At 37.4% G+C, this 24308-nt stretch overlaps 1 protein-coding gene across 1 annotated transcript in view; it reads right to left on the minus strand.

Annotated features, from left to right (window-relative positions):
* BRE (brain and reproductive organ-expressed (TNFRSF1A modulator)) overlaps positions 1 to 24308 on the minus strand; it is a 402733-nt gene that overhangs the window by 282561 nt on the left and 95864 nt on the right. Inside the window, exon 5 of the mRNA XM_005686868.3 lies at positions 252 to 446. Coding sequence (XP_005686925.1) covers positions 252 to 446 — 195 coding nt within the window. The remainder of the gene's footprint in view (positions 1 to 251; positions 447 to 24308) is intronic.

Raw genomic sequence — 24308 nt, forward strand, 5'->3', positions numbered from 1 at the left:
GACCTTAATGTTTATGTGGGTTCTCAAAGATATCGCCTGGGAAGTCTGTAAAATTTGGAGACTCATATTCCCAGCTGCAGACACTCAGAAGTCAGGGGCTGTGGGTGCGAGACTGAGAGAGTATCCGGGCATCCTCAATCATGTTTGTCTAAGGAAATGGCCAGGGTTTATTATAAATGAATGTTGGAATTGATTATTTTATTCTATTACAGATAAAGTGACCTTTTTCTCCCTTTCTCGAAAAACCTTACCCAGTTGTTTTTTTTCCCGGCATAAATTTCCATGTTCTCTCCATACTGTGGCTCTTCCAGTAACGTCTGGTATTCGAACATGAGGCGGGAGCTCTCACGCAGGCGGCTGCACTGAAACTGGTGATACTGTTGCACAAGCTCCTTCACCACCAGTAAGAGACATTCAGGGTTTGATGGATTCCAGGAGGCAAGGTTCTGTAGAAGCCAAAAAGAGAAGCCCAGTAACAAATGAGTTTCCACACAAATCCAGCATCACACTGGCTCATCAATATAGAGGGAAAGAGGGATGAAAATCTATGAGAAATAGACTTTTTATAAAAATTGAAGTATAGTTGATTTACAGTGTTTTGTTAGTTTCTGGGGTACAGCAAAGTGATGCAATTATACACACAGATATATATGTGTATATATATATTCTTTTTCATATTATGGTTTATTAAAGGATAGTGAATACAGTTCCCTTGCTATAGAGGAGGACTTGGTTACATCTCTATTTTATATAGTTTATATCTGCTAATCTCAAATGCCTAATTTATCCCTCCCCTACCCTTCTCCCTTTAGTAACCATGTTTGTTTTCTAAGTTTGTGAGTCTGCTTCTGTTTTGTAAATAAGTGCCTTTTATCATATTTTAGATTTCACATATAAGTGATATCATAGGGTATTCGTCTTTCTCTTTCTGATTTACTTCACTTAGTATGATAATCTCTAACCTCCAAGTAGCTGCAAATGGCATTATTTCCTTCTTTCTATGGCTGAGTAATACTCCCTTGTAGGTATGCACCACATCTTCTTTAGCATTCATCTGCCAATGGATACTTAGGTTGCTTCCATGTCTCGGCTATGATAAACAGTGCTATGAACATTGGCGAGCATGTATCTTTTCCAGTTAGAGTTTTTCTGGATATATGCCCAGGAGTGAGATTGCTGGGCACGTGGCAACTCTAGTTTTTGTTTTTTCAAGGAACCTCCATACTGTTTTCCATAGAAGCTGCACCAATTTATATTCCCACAAATAATCTAAGAGAGAAACAGACTACTCTTAGTTAATGATAAGCTCAGAGCTGAAGTCAGAAGGGCCTCTTGAACTTGCGGATTTTTCCTGCTTTCTAAAAATTCTTGCAGACAATCAAGGAGAATTCCACTATGGGCAGGCAGAAATAGTAAAGTGTAAAGTAGGGTAATAACAAAACAAGAAGCCAAAACATCCTAAGAAGACCATAATTTTAGCCCTAAAGACTTGTTTCTTATTCTTTCATAATTTTAATTTCTTCCATCTGCACCTAAATTCAGCATTAAATGCTAATGTCATTCAACTCAGATCCACAGACCATCTGCATCTATAATACCAGATATAAATGAACGCTCTGTAAACATTAGAGCCCCACAGACATGTAAGCACAATGGTGATGGTTCAGCCTGAAAAAGATAGGAATGGAGTAGAGATGACAGGAAATACAGTTAGGAAATGAAAGGTCCGGAGAAAAAGAGTAAGGACGTGGCTATGACAGCCTGACCAGGAAAGGAGCTGGGAAAGATCTGATAAGTATATAGCTGCTCTTAAGCGCACAGTCATTCTTTCAACAAATACGTATCAAGTACCTAGTCTGTATCAGCCACTGTTCTAGGTAGTGACAGGAATAAACCAAGTCCTTGCTAAAGGAGCTTACAGTTTCACTGGCCAAAATAAATAATCAACAAAATCAGATGGTAATAAATGCTACTGAGAAAACTGGTGAAGGAACAGCTTCAAAAGAGAGAAGTGATCAGCTGTGCCAAATGGTGTTGCTGAGTAAGAGGAGGCCTAGGAACTGACGGCTGGGTATGCTGACACACAGGTCAGTAGTATGCTCCACAAAGGCTATCTTGGTGAAGTAGAAGCTTGACTGTAGAGGCTTTAAGAGAAAATGAGTAGAAAGACATTAGAAACGTGATACAGACAATGCAAACTGGTAACCAGAGGGGAAGAGAAAGTTTTGCTCAGATGTTTATAGTCTGAGGGAATATCCCCATAGAGAGAGGGGAACATGCTGCTGTAAAGGGAAGTGGGCACAGAACACCATCAGAGAAGATAACAATTAGGTAGGCAGAATGGGATCTCCAAGAGGGATGCCTTAGAAATGAGCACAGAGAATCCAAATCTGTAGGTACAAGAGAAAAGGCCAGTTTAGGATTACAAATGTAGGCAGGCTGTTCTATGCGGTGATAGAAGCTTGTGGTGGTTCTCTCCTAAGAGTTTACATCTTCTCCCTGAAACAAGGCCATCAGCTGAGAGTGAGGAAGAAGGAGGGGATACAAGAAGTTTGAGAAGAGAGTGTGCAATAGTCATTTAGAACAATAAACAATGAATGAACTGGGGAAATGGAGGAGGAATTCCAGACAGCACTAAAAGCCCCACTGGGCTTGAGGTATGATTTTAAGTGAGACCAATCAGCATAAATTCACTCACCTGGGTGCAATGTAGAGTGGGAGGAATTTAGATTTAACAAAGGTTGGGATTTTGCCAGGTAAGTACAATAGAAAGAAAGAGGAGCAAGAAATCTTTGAGGGCTTGCAGAAGAATGATTGTAATTATGGACACAGACGATAATCGCCCTAAGCCAGGAAAAAGCAAAGTAAGTTCATAAGAGAAGTGAGAGTTAGTGGGAAAATGACAGGACCAATGGTCCTGGTGAGCTGGAAGAATTGTTGCAGTTGAGATTCTAAAAAAAAATAAAAAGAATTCTAAAAGACAGGAGTTGTGGTCGGAGAACAGGATGTTTGATCTGTAATGGGTACTGACAAGGACTGGCTGAGCATGTGCCTGGCTGAGGGAGGTGGAGGGAGGACAAGATCCCTGCAGGAAAGGAAGTCAGGGACTGAGAGGCCCGCATGTGGGGAGGAGCGTTTATGTGAATATTAAATCACCTGCAATCACAAAAAGAGCAATCAACAGTGCTGAGAAAATAACTGTGAGCCATGCGCCAAAATCTTCAAAGGATGTCTCTAGATAACAAAAGGAGGGAGGGGTGTGTCCTACTGTCTGATGGGCTGAGTTTCAAGGCTGGGGATGGGGTGTCAGGGAAAAGGGAATGATGGTTTCCTTGGCAGCAGCATCGAGCAGGGAGAACACCTACCACCCCTCCAAGTGCAGTGATACAAAAGATGAGAGAGAAATCAGCTGTAATAAATAAATTATTTGAGAACATGGAAGGAAAGAGAATCTCAGGGCAGAGGATCTGAATATTAAGGCTTCAAGAGCAGGAAATACTATGTTTGGTCCCTATTCCCACCTCCAGATTCTGGTTTAACTGAGTCAATCTGAAGTGTGGTCTTGGGCACCGAGGGTTTGTTTGTTTAAGCTTCCCAGGTGATTCTAAAATACAGCAAAGGTTGAGAACCACTGACTTTGGCGGGGTCGGGGTCGGGGTCGGGGAGTGGGGAGGTGGAATGGTGTAGAAAAGTTAAGGGTATCGGAGACTTTACTGATTACAGACCATGTTAATACCGCAAAACACTGAATCTCTAGAAATTTAGCAATCTGGCACCTATAAAGGAAAACACCAATACATTATAAATGCTCAAAAGGTGATAATTATATAGCCTGCTGAGTACTATATAAATTCTAAGAACTTTTCATATATTCAAATTAATCCTTAAGACAACCTACAAGTTACATTATTATAGCATTTTATTTAGATGAGAAACTGAGGCCAAAAGTAGTTTGGTATCTTGTCCAAGGTCACAGAGCTATTAAATAATAAAGCTGAGTTTTGAACTTAAGCAATTTGGCTCCAAGTCCCCGCTTAAGCACTACAGCACAGGTTCTCATACATTCTGGTCTCAGGAACCTTTTATACTCTTAAAAAGTATTGGGGTGGTACGGGGAGGGAGGGGGGTTCAGGATGGGGAACACGTGTATACCTGTGGCAGATTCATGTTGATGTATGGCAAAACCAATACAATATTGTAAAGTAATTAACCTCCAATTAAAATAAATAAATTTATATTTAAAAAATTTTTTTAAAGTATTGGGGACCCCAAGGAGCTTCTACATATATGAATTATATGTATTAAATATACTATAGTAAAAGTTAAAACAGAAAGTTTCAAATATTAACTCATTTAAAAATAACAATCCTACTACATGTTAACATAAAAACATTTTTAATGAAAAAACTGTATTTTTCCAAAAATTCATGAGACGCATGGCATTGTTTCATATTCTTGCAAAACTCTTTAATGTCTGATTTAATTAAAGAGCTGGATTCTCATATGTGCTTTTACATTCAATGTTGCAATATGTTGTTTTGGCTGAAGTATATGAAGAAAATACAGCCTCATTCAAATATGTACTTTGAAAAAAGAGTAGTTACACAGCCTTTCCAAATAATTCTGGATGTTCTTCTTTGATACTACACCAAAACTCAACAAGTGGTGGTTTCTTAAAGGTTAGTTGTAATGGGAATCTAAAACTACTTTTTTTCTCTTCCATTATGGTTTATTACAGGATATTGAATCCAATTCCCTGTGTTAAACAGTAGGATAAAATTATATTGATAAATATTTCACACTCTTACCCTAAATTCCATTTGTCTATCCTGTACTTTAAATGAAACTTTCACTCATGTATGACTTTGCACCATCATTCATTGGTCATTTAGAAAATACTGATTCACTGAGTTATGGAGATATTCCAAATGGTAACACATTTCATTTATATAATACCAAAAAATCACATTCATTAATACCATGACCAATCTCACCAGAGAAGTCTTCTATCAAAAGAAAACAAACAGAAGGTAAAGAAATACATCCTTTAAAAGAATCATAATGATTTTTCCCCAATAGTGGGTTGACTTAGGGAATAAATGACAATGGAGAAGTCATTAAATGCTCTTTCACTTATAGGAAAGATAGCTCTTCAGGAATATCCAATAAAGACTCGATGAACAGAGGAAAAAGCAGGAGCTTCAGCATTCTACAGTGAATCAAAGAGGGCCCTTGCTATGAAGTGACTGAACAAAAAGAATATAAACTCCTCACTGGCAAACCTCTGAATCTCAAGAGCCTGCGGTCCTTTCGAGGTACTCAAGACCACATTTAAAGTATCAACAGGATATAACAACACAGTATAAAACTCAAAATGATCATTATATAGCTGGCTATGCATTTCCTTCAGAAATCATCATTAAACACTGACATATAGAAAAAAATATGCAATCTTCCCTTTCTTGGTCAAGTATTCAAGTCCTTCTTCCAATACAAAAAGAAAAAGCTTCCGCTGCCTCAGTTTAAACTCTTTATTTACCTTATTTATTTCCTTATTTTTGGCTGCACTGGCTCTTCTTTGCTGCATGAGCAATCTTTCTCTAGTTGTGGTGAGCAGGGGCTACTCTCTGGTTGTTGCGCCACACGCTCTTGCTGCAGTGGCTGCTCCTGTGGCCGAGTACGGGCTCTCGGCACTCAGGCTTCAGCAGCTGCAGCGTGTGGGCCCAGCAGCTGTAGCACACAGGCTTAGCTGCCCCGTGGCACATGGGATCATAGTTCAGGGATTAAACCAGTGTCCCCTGCACTGGAAGGCAAATGCTTAACCACTGGACCACCAGAGAAGTTTCTCTCATTTTAAACTGTTAATTCTAAAATTTCTCTTTAGCTACTTGGCAAGTTACAGCCTATATCTACAAAAATTTTTTAAATTATGAAAGCATATAAGCTGGCAAACACCTCTTACCAATTTGAATTCATTTCAAGTGATTCAATATAATTATTAAATGCATAGTAACGACATGCCAAGCAGTGCCTTTCCATTAAATACAACCTCCTAATACATGGAAATGCATTTGACCTCTCTGGACATTCAAAGTGCATGTCAGTGGAAAACAACTTAGTTGAAAAACATTCTCATCAAGGGAAGCAGAGATATGTTCACTGGGATAAAAAGTCCTCTACTGCTGCTGCATGACCACTTTTACATATGAAGTCATTTGTGCTTTGAATTACTTGGCCTAGAAGGGGAGAACATAGAAGATACACAAGATTTTGGTCATTTTCTAAGACTAAAGCATATTTTAAAAGCAGGTCTAACAATGCAGGACATTGGGGTTTTCCACGCTCTTGAGAAGGAGATAGAGAAAAATGCCCAGAGCTTCTTCAAGGAAAGGGTGAGGGAGCATAAATTAAGAAGCCTCTTTATGAAAAAAAGAAAAGTAAGTTTTTCTCTCTGTGCACAAGGTTCTTATTTTACTTATTTTTGGTGATATATGAAAGAGGAAATCTTAAATGAGGATGGTCAAGAAGAGTAGGCATGGGACATGTAATATATCAACATGGGAAGGAGTAAAAATGCATTAGGAGAAAGTGATAAAAGTATAATAAAAGAAAACAGACAAAAGTGAAAAAATGAACTACTATCGTGAAACTTTATTCATTCTCACCAAACACATATGAAGCAGTTCAGGGAAGATATCATGCTGGTGCCTTTTAAATGCTGGTTAATTAAAGAGGTTGAACAACTCTGATGATGCTCAAGTGTAGACAACTGAGAGCATAGAATGTAAACCTGCCAACCCTCAGTGACATGATATTCACTAAAGTATCAGTTTCTAACCAAAGAATTGGCATCTGCCTCTTTGTAGTCACAACGTGTCTCCCATCTAGCAGTAATTCTGGATTCCCCACTCTGGCTCACTCTACAGGCTGTCTGATTTAAGGGATGCTCCTGTTTGTGTGACCCTCAACCTTCCCACGTCTCTCTCATCGATACACTCTACCACATATGTTATACTCCCAAATTGATGGCCCTGCAGACTTGAAAAAGCACAACCAATCCTCAGCTTCTTATGTGAGCTTCCTTACGTGAGAACACAGCAGATTATAACTCTTGCAAATGCCTAACTCACTTCACCCCCAAATCACATCTCACTTATTCAAAACAAGGCTTCTCAGTCATACTAAAGCAAATTCACTCACAATGACACAAATATATGAAGAGTCAGGAAACAATGTACTAGATTCACAGCACTGGGGAGATGAAGAAGAGAAATAAGCAAATTAGTAAATGAGCCCTGGGACCATCACTGACTAATAAGGAAGGGGGAAAAAAATCTTATAAGGGGGAAAAAATTTCTTTTAAAAAATGCTTATAATAAAAACTTAATTAATAAGAGGATAAAGTATAGATATAAATTAGAAACACTTCTTTAAAATTATCTGACACATTACAAAATTATGTACAACTACCTAGTACTGTACACAACATATAATACTGTACTATATATTTGAAAACTGCTAAGAGAGTAAATCTTAAAGGTTCTCATCACAAGAAAAAGAAATCTATAACTGTATGGTGATGAAAGTTAAATTTATTGTGGTATTCATTTCATAATATATACATAAATCAACATGTTGTACACCTGAAACTAAATGTTGTATGTCAATTATATCTTAATAAAAAGTTAAAAAACGGTGTGTGGAAAGTATATAACCTTCAGTTCAGTTCAGTTCAGTCGCTCAGTTGTGTCTGACTCTTTGCAACCCCATGAATTGCAGCATGCTAGGCCTCCCTGTTCATCACCATCTCCCGGAGTTCACTCAAACTCACGTCCATCAAGTTGGTGATGCCATCCAGCCATCTCATCCTCTGTCATCCCCTTTTCTTCCTGCCCCCAATCCCTCCCAGCATCAGAGTCTTTTCCAATGAGAACTCTTCGCATGAGGTAGCCAAAGTAGTAGAGCTGCAGCTTTAGCATCATTCCTTCCAAAGAACACCCAGGACTGATCTCCTTCAGAATGGACTGGCTGAACCTCCTTGCAGTCCAAGGGACTCTCAAGAGTCTTCTCCAACGCCACAGTTCAAAAGTATCAATTCTTCGGCACTCAGCTTTCTTCACAGTCCAACTATCGCATCCATACATGACCACTGGAAAAACCACAGCCTTGACTAGATGGACCTTTGTTGGCAAAGTAATGTCTCTGCTTTTGAATATGCTGTCTAGGTTGGTCATAACTTTTCTTCCAAGGAGTAAGTGTCTTTTAATTTCATGGTTACAGTCACCATCTGCAGTGATTTCGACTAATAAGCAAATAAATGTGATTTTATTGATTTCTTCTTTTTCATAAACTAATGTTTCATTGAAACAATAATATACACATGGTAAGAGAAATAGCATTTTTTCTGATAGCATAAGAGAATAAGGAATAAAGGTAAGTCTTCCTCACAACCTATATTATCAGATCCCTCCACTCTCCAGAAAGACTATTCTTATCCCCAGATGGAGCCACCCTGAGACCTCTATAATGTATAGAGTACTCACAGAAATAAATATTGGTATGGCAAAAAATTAATTAGGGTAGTTTTATAATCCTCAATGGCTTTATTTTCAAATAGTCTAATAATTCTCTTCATTCTTACAAGGAGAGCCTATTGAATCTGAGATTTGAGAATGTTGCCATGTTCTTTGAAGTTGCTGTTAATTACAGTCTTGAAAACTCAGTGGGTTCTTGGAAGCACAGAAGCTAATTAGAAAGAGATGCAAATCTGTGACATCCAAATGAATAGCTAAGACGACAACCAACATACGGCCATTTTGGGGATTAATATGGGCTAGTAAAAAATATTCCTAGAAGTACAATTAAGTTAAATTCTCACACTTGCTTAAGAACTATGTCTGAGAAGTAAACTGAAGTATTCTGCTCAAATGCGGCAATTTGCAGCCTGTGTTCAGTGGCTACGGCTGGAGCCAGGAGTAAACCTAGTAGAGGGCACCCCAGCCTCTTAACCTGCTTTAACCAGAACACCTCTGTCATTCTGCTTTTGGTTTTTGCTTGGTTGGTTGTTGTGGTTTGGTTTGAGTTTGGGTTGTGTTGAAGTTTTACCTAACATGTCATTTGAAAAAAAAATTTATTTTGGGGGAAGTGGATCTAGTCTGCTGCTGCTGCTAAGTCACTTCAGTCGTGTCCGACTCTGTGAGACCCCAGAGACGGCAACCTGCCAGGCTCTGCCATCCCTTGGATTCTCCAGGCAAGAACACTGAAGTGGGTTGCCATTTCCTTCTCCAATGCATGAAAGTGAAGTCGCTCAGTCGTGTCCAACTCTTAGCAACCCCATGGACTCCTCCATCCATGGGATTTTCCAAGCAAGAGTACTAGAGTGGGGTGCCATTGCCTAGTAAACACTTCACTGAAACCTTATGCTTCTTTTATCCTTCCTGTTTGTGACCATCTTCATCATGATATCGGAGGCCCTCCCAGGAGGCATCCGAAATCATACAATGGCCTGGAGGATCTTCTAGATGTACTGAAGAAAAGCATTTTCTCTGGTTTATAAGGCTGCAGCCCCAAGTCATGAAATTATAGATTTTATACATATAGACAGAGAGAGAGAGCTCTCATGGCTTGGGAGTAAAAGGGATTTATCTCCTTATTTCATACATATCTTAACAATAAACAAAGTGGAACCACAATCTTCTCAAAAAAACCTAGCCTGCTTGGGGTCGGCCATGGCAGCTTCCACTGCATTCTGTCCCTGCTCTCTCTAGAGCTCTCCAAGGTTCTGACCTCCCTCTCAATCAACAACTAAATTCCCTGGATTTTCTGTGACGTAGGCTTTTCTAAAAGGTCTGATTTATTGCCTTCAGGAAAAAAAAGAAAAAAGACAGCAGTCCATTCCCTGGCTTAAATCTTCTGGATACTAGTGGTAATGTGATACTAACACTATGCCAATATAGAACATGACAGATAAACACCTTTGAGAAGGACAAAGGTAATGTGTTGGGCAAAATATACAAATAGCTTGGTTTCTGAAAAATCACTCTTCCACATGATTTTATGAAAGAACCAACAGGTTCACAAATGAGAAAAGGAAAAATAAAGAAATCCTAAATCTGAATTTTTTTTAATGCCATTCAGTGGGCAGCCTCATCAACAATTACTAGGTAAGCAAAACTTCCAAATAACAGAGGAGTTCTGGGGAATCTTCAAATATCTACCACCTACTGGTGCATCACACCAGAATTTCTCTACCATCCCTGTTTTATGCTCAGCAGACTCATTGGAACTGACATAAATGTTTGCTTTCTTCCACAGGTCAGCATGCTTTAATCTAAAATATACAAAAGTATCTCAAAAATACAGGCTTCCCTCATGGCTCAAACGGTAAAGAATCTACCTGCAATGCAGGAGACCTGGGTTTGATCCCTGGGTTGGGAAGATCCCCTGGAGGAGGGCAAGGCAACCCACTCGAGCATTCTTCCCTGGAGAATCCCCATGGACAGAGGGGCCTGGCAGGCTATATGGGGTCGCAGAGTCGGACATGACTGAGTGACTAAGCACAGCACAGTACATCTCAAAAACAGAGTTTTAGCTCCATTTAGAAAACTCAGGAAAAAAAAAAAAACAACACCTGTAACATCGCTTTTTGCCCATGAGAAGTTGCTTACAAATGACCTTTTAGCTCCTCCAAAAAGAAAGTGACCAGCATGCAACCCCAGGACACGCTGAACTGCTACTTCAAATAGGTCGCTAGGGTCACTTGGCACATTTCTAAGTTCTGTTTCTTTGGAACTGGAATGGAGAGATGGGAGCAACCTAGGGTGGAAGAGAGCAAGGGAAGAAAGGAATCTCAAACCACATCTGTTGACCCAGCATTTCTTGTCTATCAAGAGGAAGAAAGTAAAGAGCAGATTCTTTTCTATCTTGGAAACCCTGCTCCAAGTGGAACAAAGTTGAAAACAAAGAGGCTCCCCAGAGCCTTTATGAGCCTTTCTTCTTTTAACAGTACAACCACTTAGAGCACAGGACCAGCATCTTTTCCAAAATGAATATAAAAGAACTAAGACTGGAAACACTAAAATCACTAACTGCTGAATTTAATAATAACCAAATCTACTCTTACTTCTTCCCTAAGATACTGTCTCTACACACACAACTTTAAGGCGCTATCTTTAAAATACAAAATCAAATCTATTGGGGGCCAAAATGCTTAAGTTTTATACCTACTGTTTCTCAAACAAATTTTTAAAAGCATGAATAAATAATATTATTAAGTTCAATATTTGAACAAAATGTCAGTGTAGACTAAAATTTGACTGCTGCTGCTGCTAAGTCACTTCAGTCGTGTCCGACTCTGTGTGACCCCATAGACGGCAGCCCACCAGGCTCCCCCGTCCCTGGGATTCTCCAGGCTAGAACACCGGAGTGGGTTGCCATTTCCTTCTCCAACGCATGAAAGTGAATTTGACTAGTGATCCCTAAACATTTAGAAATCTTTTTGTCTGGCCCGCAAAGTGTTTCAAACAAATTTAAATTCCTTTAGGCTGTACATGTATCCAGTTCACCAAAACCCCAATTTTAAAAAAAAAAAAAAACTTTCATGACCCCAGATTGGCTGTGGCTCTGAAGTGAATGTTGCGATTCACCTGAGCCTCTGATGCCACACACCTTCTCAATCAAGCCTACTTGGACTCTAAGAATAAAAGACAACATTGCCATGACAGAAAGGAAATTAGCAAATATGATTTCCAACTTGACTCAAATTGTTTTTCCTGGGGATGCATTTAAATTGTCCAGGTTGCTCGAATATCATCCAGGGATGTGATTTTGAAGGAAACAGCTTGTTTCTGGTTTTCCTGGCTGTACTACAAGAAACAACAGTGTGAGCTTATTTTAAGTTAAAGTGTGCTTCTGTGTTTCTTTACAAGAAATTAACTGCAATCATTTAGTTAAAGCAAACACTTTGTTAGGATTTCACTTCTCATTAGAAAAATGTCTTCAGGAGTCTTTTGAACTTAAAAGATGAAGAATCCCAATTTCTGCACAGAGATTTTAAACTTGGAGCAAATTATTTAAATAATGGAAGAAGATGATTCAAGCTTAGTATCCTTTGTTGGCACTGAGTGTTTTATAGCCATAGGTGAGTCACAACACCACAGGAATCCTACCCTGTCTCCCCTGTCAAGACAATAATCTCTTCTCCACTAAAGTCAGGACCAGACCTCAGGGTAGATTCTCATTTCTTTCCAACTATGATAATCACAAAGAGACCTATAGGAATGAGCCATATGGAACAAAACAAGAGAACAAACAGCTTCAACCAAGTTGTTATTTTTAACCAGACAAACACCTGCAAGCTCCGACGCCTGGTTTCTGACCCCTGCCCTATCAATGATTTCCCCAGCTAGACTTGGCCCCTGGGCTACAATGATTTATACTACACAACTGCTTCGCACCATAGCGAGCTCCCTGGACTTAATTCCAGACCAGCAGTATTTGACAGACCTTCGTCCTCTTAGCCAAAATCCCAGTCTTGGGCCCTTCTGGCCAGCGGTCTTGAAGCAACCAAAGTCCTAGTAACACAGTTTGCATATAAATAATTAGGGGAAATGCCAACTGAAAAGAAGGCTCTTCTTCGAGCTCTTCCTGTTACACCAGCCACAGGCAACTACTAAAAGAGCAAGGAAGAAAAAGCAATGTAAAGTAGACCATCAACTAAAGGAACAGATACCCAAAAAATGTAACACACAAGACAGTAAAAATTCTCAATGTCTTCATCCTTCCCCCTAAAAACTGCACCTCACCCCAGGTCCATATAACGTCCTTTGCCTAAACCCACATTTAGCAGACATCTATTATTTGATTCCCAACATCCATTTCCCTTCCTCTGGTAAGACAAACCCAAATCTCCTTGGGAAACCACCCCTCCCCACTCTCAGGCCTGAGTTTTGAGTAAGACCTTCTACTTCAAGCTCCATGATGCTGACTGCCTAACCCCATCAACATTTCCTGTGCACCGAGGAAATTCAGCTATGTGCACAAGTGCAATGAGAAAAATGAAGACGACAGCTGGGACTTCTGAGAAATAAAAGTAGTCTTTCTTCCCATGATAGGAGAACACAAAGTTTGAACTGGAGTAACAATTTTATATTCACTAAGGAAGAGACTCGAGTTGCTGGGTGAATATGAAGAGTAAGAATAAAGTCAACACACTGGAAGGCAGAGCAGAGAAGAAAAGAAATAGAAACTAGGTCCTTAAATGACATTATTGCAGCCACTGGACCAAGCCTTATCTGAAGCCCACCTCTGGTCTTTTAAGTTCTGTAAGTCAATGAACTCTCCCTTTATTGTTTAAGCTAATCTGAATCAGGTTTTCTGTTGGAAGAAAATGAGGAAGGAGGAGGAAAAGGAGAGGGAGAGAAGAAATAAAACAGTACTGATACACCATGTCACTATTTCACCTCACTAAGACAAAGAACAGAGGGAAACATTCATAAACTCTGATCATTATTTAAGAGCCCTTTAATCTAAAGTATACATTTGACATGGGTCCTTATGTTTTCTGCCAGAGGAAAAAAGAAAGCTTCTTACATTACTGCAGGAAAATCTACACAGAGGATTAATCTATTTCCACAAACCCAACAATGACTAAAATAATTTCCCTTAAGGAAAAAGTAAATTAAAAGGAAGGAAGGAAAGATGGAAGACTCTACTGCTATATATTACAGCTCATTCAATACATGTTAAGTTAAAATGAATCTGAAACAGGTATCAGAAATGTTCCCCATCCCAGAGCTTTTCAAATACCAGTAAGGTATTTGATTCAGTCAGTAATAAAATGAGATTTCTGAAAAACTCAATACTGCTGTTGAAGGTTGCAAGGGAAAAAAGTGAACAACTGTTTCAGACCAGATAAGAACATTTTGATTAGTGACATGTGTCTTGGGAACATATACAACAAGCAGCAGCCCAGCACTTTGTTAACACGAGCTCAGAGAGGCCTTTACTGCCTTCGTGGTCCTGTAAACAGGAGGTATTTTTCCCTTTCCTCCACTTGAGTGAAACAATCAGCATGGACACACTGTACTAGGTGTCTTATGAATGCTGGTTCCATGCCAAGCTTGAAGCGTGCAGCTTCGACTAATAAGCCTTTACATCTTTTGCACAGATTCCCTCCAGAGAGATTAAAAATAGGCCCCCACAACAGCAGCCACAGTGACAGCCCAAGTCATTTGTCAGCTGAGTAATACACAGTGATTATTACTCAGTTTCATCAATTTTTACTTCCTTAAACTCAACATCCCTCTCCAGTCCCCAAGGCCATTCTTCTAATCACTTCTTTCAAAACTGTGGTGCTTCTCACAGTCAACAAAGAGAAGTACCTATTTCAAACTGTACCACCCAAACAATCTTCCCTGGGTCTCAGCGTAAATAATTACAAATACATACCCTGCCAACAATGTGCCTCAAGAATCTTAACAATGCCCTTATAACCTAAGCCACCAATATCTATTACCAACAACACCCTTTATCAGACAGAATGGGGTTCTATCAATAAACAACACTTAAAAAAAAAATTCTTTAATAAAGGTCTGTCGGTATACAATCTTCATTGACCAAAGAAACCTGGTATTCTCAGCAATATATGAAACCTTTTCTACCTACAGCTCTAGTTCCCATCCTGTCTATCACCAGAATAACTGTAAAAGTATCTATTAAAAAGACAGACTCTCAGATCCTGCAATCTGGGTAGCAGAGGAGGAGATGGTTAAGTAACATCACCAACTCAACAGACATGAATTTGAGCAAACTGCTGGAAATAGTGGAGGACAGAGGAGCCTGGCATGCCCTGGTCGCTACAGCCCGGACACGACTTAGTGACTGAACAACAATAACACACTTAGACACTGATTCAGTAAGCCTGGAGGGACACCCACTTTGTGGCCCTAGAGAATCTGTTTTGTAATTTTTGGAGTCATGTTCAGGTATCCTGATAGCAAGGCAGAAACCCAGGAAGTTAGATCATCTTTCTGATGAATTTTCTTATTGTGCTCAAAGACCCAAGTAATTTCATATAAACTCACTGATCCTTCACATAAGATCCACTGTTTAAATGACGGCTAAAGGCTCCATCCACTAGAGCTTTCCATTTGAGCTGCCCTGAACATTTCCCAGGAATAACAGAATGTGTCTTCAGACCTGTGACCTATTTTTAACAATAACTAACATTTGAAATCCAGGGCTATCCACACCCAGAAAAGAAAATCTTCAACAATGGAGAACCAACATCACTCGTGAATTCCTACAAACTCGATCCCCCTCATCTGCCTAGATTTCTATCTTCCAGGCTCCTCCTGAGAACCCATCATCCCTAATTTAATGCCATCTGTGTGCTGTGATTAGTCATGTCTGACTCTTTGCGACTCCATGGATTATAGCCCACCAGACTCCTCTGTCCATGAGATCCTCCAGGCAAGAATACTGGAGTGTGTTGCCATGCCCTCCTCCAGGGGATCTTGCCAATCCAGGGATCGAACCCAGGTCTTCTGCATTGCAGGTGCATTCTTTACCATCATCTATGCCCCAGAAAAAAGCACCAAATAGCTTACTAAATGGTGCGCGTGTCCTTAAATTGCAAGTATTTATTTGTGTTTAAATTTTTTTTTTTTTTTTTTTTTTGGCTACACCGTGGCAAGTGGGATCTTAGTTCCCTGAGCAGGGATCAAACCCTTATCCCCTATAGAGCAAGTGAGGAGTCTTGACCTCTGGACTGCCAGGAAAGTCCCTATTTGTATTTAATTTTAAACCACTTCTTTTCTCTCAAATGTTTTCATGATGCTTTCATTTATATTAAGGAATTACAGAGGAACTGCAAATTGGCACCTTCAGCCTGCAGACCCGCTTTATTTGACCTACACACAATTTCTACTTGAAAATCTTTAGACAAAGCACACACATTTCAGCAGGACACAACCACCACCAATTACAACTGCTATATACTGACCTTTTTCACTCATTTGTATTGCCTAGCTGGCTCCTCTAGGCATCTGAGTTTGCAACAACTAAATTCAGATTTTAGGGAATTTACTAAGATTAATTTTTAGTTCCTTCCTTGGTCCCTTCACTTAACAGTAGATACATAAGGTGTTTATTGGCGTCACATAAGCAAAATGCAAGACAAATGGCTAAAGTTTCTCAGACACTGAAAACTAAAGATGAAAAGAAAGTTCTCCTATTCAGTGCACCCACTACTGTTCATGAAGAATGGGGGCTACAGTTCTTTCATATTACCTTTCTTCTATAAGACTATAAACTACCCAAGAACAGGGACAGTATCTTACTCATCTGTGTGCAAGAGGGGTGCTAGACATCATGGGCTATTCAATTTGGGCACTCAAAATGATCTGTCAAATGATCACTACTATTCACTTCATTATGAACTAAGTTAAATATATTAAAGGGTCTGAAAAATTCCCAGTGTCAATAGAGATACTGGCTCTTGGGAGCCAAGTTAATCTGTGGTTATGAGAAGAAGTAGACAAAAGGAAATGGGACAGCAATTCTGAAAATACAATATTGTAGTAAGACTAATTAAAGTCATCAATCATTAAAAGTTTGAACAATCTGAAAACTATTATCTTAAAAGCATTTTTAAGACATAATTTTTCTCCAAAAGCTAGCACACCTAAAGTAAGAAATAAAAATTATTTTAAAAATCAAATTATCATGGTTCAACAGTCAAGGTCTAAGGGGTACGAAATAGCACATTAAATCAGTTCTCCGTTCAAAAAAACCTGCATGAGATGTTGATCTTCCTGTTTTTCATAAACCTTATAATTGTGCTTCCAGAAAACTACCAAGCATCTGCCTCTATGTAGCTAATTCTTATCATCTTGGAGCCCTCACAAGGAAACAGAGAGCATACGGTGCCAGGATCACTCTCTCCTCCAGCCAAAATCATTATGCCTTGGAGCCAATTTCCTCTTGGTAAATTTTGATCAAATTCCTTCAATTTGCAATTTCCTCAGCACTAGTAATGGCTACACATGTCACAAGTCAGTATATATGTGTTATGTGTTTAACACTATAGATTATAAATTTAACAGTAATATGTACACATGTGCACATGTGTAAACATCTATATATGCAGCCATACATACAAATGCATGCACACTGGTTCCTGTAAGTATCTTTACATGACTGTGAACACCACAGACGCAAAGCCCATTTGCTTCCTGAATCCAGTGATAATGCTCTGGTAATTAACATTACTTTGGAAATCTGCATTAATCAACTCTACGATGCAGCTACAATATGACAATCAAGCTTAATAATAATTCTGATGCTACAAACAGTCCCTTAAAAGCTTCTGAATCATCAAAAAAAAGATCAAATTATCTTTTACTTTAAGGGTAAAGAGTATTTTTATCAAAAATCAATTATTTTAAAAGAACTGGTGATCCATATATAACATCCACAGTAAATTTTTATGATTATGAATATTTGATTAACCAGTACACATATTTCCTAGTTATTCTTGATAAAGCAGAATTTTTTTAATTTTTATATATGACTCCTATCTTTGAAATGTACATATTTACATATATTATTAACAGGAATTACAGATTAACCACAACACCATATTTTACAGACATGGTAATTCTTCAGTCCTTTAAATGCCAAACTGTTGACTCTCTAGTTGTGGTTATTCTTTATAATAAGCCATATTAAATATAATTCACCTTTCCTGATGAATCAAGGTCATTTTTATGAGAGCGTATTATACTGCCAGTATATTTTTTTAAAAAAATGATATCATTAGAGGTTTTTAAGTGAATAGGCTGTCCTTAAAATGAATGCATCCAGGATACTTTACCTTAATAATCCTTCTGTTGATTTTGATAGTTCTTTTCTATCTACTTTATAAACATTTGTCTCATTTTTCTATATCCAGTGTCATTGTAAATTTTAATCTTCAGTCATACATTATATACAATTATCTAAATAAAAACTAAAGATGCTTCTATAGCTCATATATAAAATACAGCATTTAGTCCCTATCATAAAATTCAGAACCTCTTTCTCCGGGAGGGTGGGGTTATTTTTGGTTTGTGACTATGTACCAGGTGGTTGAAGGTGCACAAAATCTGGGACATACTCCCACCTACCAATTCACAGGAAATGCAGAGGAACATGTTAAACTGTGCCACGGGAATATAATCAACAGAATCTAAAAGACAAATAGATCCGCTTCTTCAATCATAAACTGCAAATGGGGGGAGGGGGGAGATGGAGAAAACTGACAAGTTACAAGATATTTAAAAGACGTAACAATTACAATGCACAGGTTTTGATTCAGCCAATTTGAAATTTGAATACTGGTTATTTCATGATGCTACAGAATTACTGTTATTTTTTTTTAGACAAGATAATGATATTTTGGTTATGTATTTTAAAAGATTCCTTATCATTTTTAGTAACATATGAAAATATTCACAGATGAAATCATAAAATGTACAGAATTTGCTTCAATATAATATGCTAGTAAGTGAATGGAGTAAGTGGATGAGGGTACTACAAGACTGATCATGAGCTGACAATTACTGAGGCTGGGTGACAGACCCATGAGGATTTACTATATAATACTTTCTACTTTTGTATATACTTGCAATTTTCCACAGTAAAATTTTTTAAAATGAAGCACTTTTTAAAATAAAGCAACCCTATAGTTAGAAAGAATTTTGTTTTGCTTTGATTTCTAAAAATTATATCTAAGATTATGCTTTGATTTCTAAAAATTGCTAGTTAAAAATTCATACTAAAAGTTAAAGAAACTATAACAGTAATCTTAATTTTTTAATCCAGTTAAAAGAGTTTCTCAGTTTTCAAAATCTTCATTCATCCTTTACCTCAAATGTTATTAACATTTTACACTGCATTACTGTCTTAGAAAAGAATTCTCACAGGACATGCTGCAAAACAGCACAAAATTTTAGATCACAATTATAATAGTCATAAATAAAAAGGTACAAAAAAGTACCAACAAAAACTAAGAAAAGTATCCTTGGCTCTCTTCAGGAAGTTAAAGTTATTAGATTAATGGATGTATTTCAATTGTTTATTTTTAGTCCTAAAAGTCTGAAAATTACTATTACAGATTTTCTGATTCAGTAAGAATATAATGAAGGGTGCCTATGATATAGCCACTATGAACTTCAAAAGAAACATTTATAACATAAATCTACACCTAATACCAAAATTATTTCTAGTCAGTTCTATTCATATATCAAGACAAACATACTCAAACGTTCAAAATCGAAACAATTTTTCATATTTTTCTGACCCTAAAATGCTTTAAATCGAACATGGGTGGATTTAGTGAATTTGGTTTTAGGAGTAGTATTACCTAGGTAGAGGCTGAAAATAAAATAAACGGTTAACATACACTTTTTGTATAATAACACAAAAATAATATACTAGTTTTTACATTAAATCAAACTTCATTGGGACAAATTTTTACATTTTTTAAATAATTCTCATAGAACCTGACTGTGCTAAAAGTTCATGTTAACCTTGCAAACATCTCCAAGGTAATAAAAGAAATAAATCCTTTTAAAATGTACGTTTAAACATATAAATTATATACAATGGTTATTATATATTAATAATGGTTATTATATACTAATCACTATTTTTACCAATTAATTTTTTCAAATCTTCTAAAGAACCCCTTTGATTTAAAAACGTGACTGATCACTTCTGGTATGCTATATTTTAGATACTATAAGTAATGAGCTGATCTTCTTTTAAAAATCTATTATAATCCAGACTTTCTACTTTTCAATCTGGCTTCTTTACAAATGTTCTTGAAACATATTCAAGAAGCTTCATTAAATATGTTAAGTGTTTTACTTATGATAATATTGTGCTTCTATGGTATTTTCATAATCCCAACAACTTAAAAACATTTTAAAATGCATACAAGGTCTACTGAGTCATTGTCAATTAAAGGCTACAAACCATTCTATGGTTAAATGATTACATCAGACCAGTGTAAAGGTTGTGCTGGCACTTTACTTTGCAGGTTTAAATATCCTGGCTCTTCCAAGCTTATGTGGGGGCTGCAGTTTGGCATAAAATTCTCAGCCGGATACAGATAATTTATCCAAAAAACGTTTGTAAATGGCTAAAATTTTTTTTTTCTTTTTAAAAATGTTGGAGAACGCATACATTAGAATTAGTTTCAAGTTTATAATACTGTTTCCCTTTTTAATGTTCTCATCCCCGCAGATAACCCAAGTATAGTAAAATAATCCCAAACCTAAAGATGTTCAGTAAGTACAAAACCTCACTTCGATATGAGTTAAAATGCAAACTCAAAGATCAGAATAAACTGCTTTGAGTTATAAAGGGAAACCAGAGGGCTTCTCTGAAAATACAAACATCTGCTAAACCTTCTATAGTTAAAGATTATATGTTGCCTTTGGTCATTTTGGTTTCTACACCTCTATTTTTATTTCCATTTTTCCATTCAAACGTTACTTTATTCTTCACAACAGCCTTGTGAGATAGGTACTAATATTAGTAGTTTTATTAATAAATAAACACATAGATGTTAAGTACCCTGATCAGCATAGTCCACATAGTAATCAACAGAGCTGAAACTAGAATTCAGATCTGTTTCAATCATATTCGTTTTCAGTAACCTTAGTTTTCAGCTCTGGTTGTACACAAGAATGAGCTTTCTAAAACCACTGGTGCCCCGGCTCTAACCTAGACTAAGGTAGAATCTTTAGGAGATAGGAGGTTCAGTATATTTCCAGTGTCCCCATAAAAGAATCCCAGTATTACACAAAGCAGCAACGTAAGCACAGAAGAGTTAGCAAGGATGGCAATATTAAGCGAAACACTTGTAAAGGCAAGCTTTAATGCCATTTTTTTTTCTCACCCTACATACATCCATGTCCTCATTCCCAAATTAGTAAATACCAAGAAAACCTCATTTAATTTTAATATTTGCCTGTGTGAAGTGTGGAGAAGGAAATGGCAACCCACTCCAGTATTCTTGCCTCTAGAATTTCTTGGACAGAGGAGCCTGGTGGGCCACAGTTCGTAGGGTCGCAAAGAGTTGGACATGACTGAAGCTGACTTAGCACATACACATGAAATCTATTGGGAACATAAATCCTAACATCCACCAAAATATAAAAGACAACTGCAGCTGAAATACCTTCTGGATGATGTGTAATTTTATACTCTCTTTACTGCTATCTCCCTTCATCATATTTTACTGCTCTTCATTCCTTTCTGAAGGAATATACCCTAATCTTCCTAATAAACTTCTAATCTTCCAAATGAAACCTTTCTCTCCCTGAAGAATTAGTAAAGATTTGCTGATGATGAACTCACTGTTTTTGTTACCTAAAAATGTAATTATTTCACTTAAATTCTTGAAGGATATATTTGCTAGCAACAAATTTTAAATGACTATGGTTTTAACTGCATTAAAGAGATTGTTTAACTGTCTTCTACCATCCATATTGCCATAAGAAGTCAGCTAACAGTCTAATAGCCATGCTTGTGTTTTCTCTAGCTATTCTTAGATTTCTCTCACTGCCTAGTTATCTGTAATTTTGACATCGTGAATCTAGAAGTGTTTTTCTTCTAACTGGACTTTCTGAATCTGAGGAATTATGCTAATTTTTGAATGATGAATTTAATTTGTTAATATTTTATTATAAAATACATACATAGACAAGGTCACAAAACAAAAATGTATATATAGCTCAATTAATAATCATAAAACCAGCACCTGTGAAAGGAATGGAGCACATGTACAAAGCTAAGCTGACCAGCACATTCTGTCTCCCAGAGCAACAATATTCATGGATACGATGACCCAAGTGAGGCTAATCAAGACTAACAAGGCTCAATTCTAAGACTTTTGTTCATGATGTCATGATGTCAGATTTTCTCTTATTCTGGTATTGTGATGTTGACCTAGAGGTATTAGGAGATGCTATGAAGAACCTGAGAACAATGCCAGAAGAGGGGGAGGTAGAACAAAGCCCTGATGCTACCAAGTATTTGACCCTAAAATCAGTCATGTCCCCGGCTAACTCTACCCCAGTCTTCTCTGTTATTTGAGCCAATAAATCCTCTTTTTACTTAAGCCAGTTAGGTTACATTTTCTGTCACTTGAATGCTACCAGAATCTAACTGATACAATTCATCATATGATTCCCCTTCTTGAAGCACTTCGCCATCTGAATTTTGTTATTATCTTTCTACCTTATATCATAATTATCTACGGCCAGATTTCTTCCACTACTGAACTGTGAGCATGGAGCACAGGTGCTGACAAGAGAGGTACTGGATAAACATATACTGAAGAAACTGGGACTAAATCATCCATCTTTATATCCCTAATACTTAATACAAAGGCTTAAATATACTACGGACTCAATACATGCTTGTAGAAGGAATTAACTGACAAATAAGCAGCTGGAAATAGAATTTCAATAGAGCAGAGATCAGGACACACACAAACACTATCTTGAAATTACACTTTTCAGAGACTAGAATGATCCATGTGGTAGTGAATTAGAGTTGAAGACATCAGTAATAATCATGTTCACTTAATATAAATACAAATGGCTCATATATACATATATTTCTATATATACATATTTCCTTGATCTATACGCTGAGAGGACCCAAAAGGGGACACCCAAGTAGCAACAAGCACACTTAGCACTCAGATCTTGGTTTCTAATACCTTTCTCCAATAAAGTAAAAGAACTAGGGCTTCTTGGGGAAATGGTTGATTCTAAGGCTAGAGCAGGAACTAGATAAGCTGGGACTAAATATCTTGTAGTCCTATAAAGTAAGAAAGTGCTCCAACAAACAAATCTATAATAATGGGGGCATGTCAAAGGAAGATAGGAGCCAACTGAATAGCTTCCAATGGCCAAAGCTATGGAGCAATTTTAGCAACAAAATAAATAATACAGTAGTGGATTGTAACCCAAAGTATAAAATAAATACCTATCGGACCATACTGATATAAATAAGTGACACAGGAGAACACACAAATCTCCCATACAGAAAAATTACAAATAACTTATGCAGGTATTCTGCCCTTGAAGAGGTAGATCATACCTCTTAATCTTTAAGTGTGGCTTACACACAGTAACTCTTTTCTAAGAAGGACAGTACGGAAAGGATGAGAAAAGAGTAACTTTACAGTAAAGCAACCTGACAAACACTCTCTCAAGTCAAGTGATCAAGGTCAATATCAATAGTGATAAGTCATATTCATAGTATGTACCCTAAACATGATGTGATGAAAACAGCACTTTAGCTCTGAGGTCTTCCTACCAGAAGACCATAACTATGGTCTAACCATGAGAAAAATATTAGACAAATCCCAGTTGAGAGACATTCTATAAAATATCTTGCCAAAACTATTCTATAAAATATCTTGCCAAAACTATCAAGGTCATCAAAAACAAGGGAAGTCTGAGGAACTGTCCCAACTACAGGAACCTAAATAGACAAGAGAATTAAATGTAATGTGTTATCATGGATGAGATCCTAGACAGAAAAAGGACATCAGGGGAAAACTAAGGAAATCTGAATAAAGTTTGAACTTCAGTTAATAATGATGAATCAATATTGGTTCAGAATTGTACAAATGTATCATAGTAATGTTAGTGTTAGTTACTGTTAGTCGCTCAGTCATGCCCTACTCTTTGCGACCCCAAAGACTGCAGCCCACCAGGCTCCTCTGTCTATGAGATTTTCCAGGCAAGGATACTGGAGTGGGTTGCCATTTCCTTCTCCAGGGGATCTTCCCAACCCAGGGATCGAACCCAGGTCTCCTACACTGCAGGCAGATTCTTTACCGACTGAGTCAGTGATAGGCAAAACAATGAGGGGTACACCGGAACACTCTTACTATCTTTTCAGTAATTGTATAAATCTAAAAGTTTATTAAAAAATAAATAGCCCTTCACCCATAAGGCCCTGTATACCAAAAGGACACAAAGTAAGTTAGTTGTAGACTAGCCTTTGAAACAAGTAGAAAATGTGAAATAATCAATTTAGAGATTCTAAGGAAACATAATCAATAATCAAGTGCACATTTTTCTTTAAAAATGTAGAATAAAATCTGACTCCTCTGAAAAACTAATGTATGCATATTAATTTCATAACTATTCCTAAAAGTACACCCCTCACAACAGGTAGCTAAAAAAGAAAAGCATCAAAAATCTGTGGAATTCTTAGGACCACAGGGGAAAAGATAT

This window comes from Capra hircus, chromosome 11 (assembly GCF_001704415.2).
Source record: "Capra hircus breed San Clemente chromosome 11, ASM170441v1, whole genome shotgun sequence".
NCBI lineage: Eukaryota > Metazoa > Chordata > Mammalia > Artiodactyla > Bovidae > Capra > Capra hircus.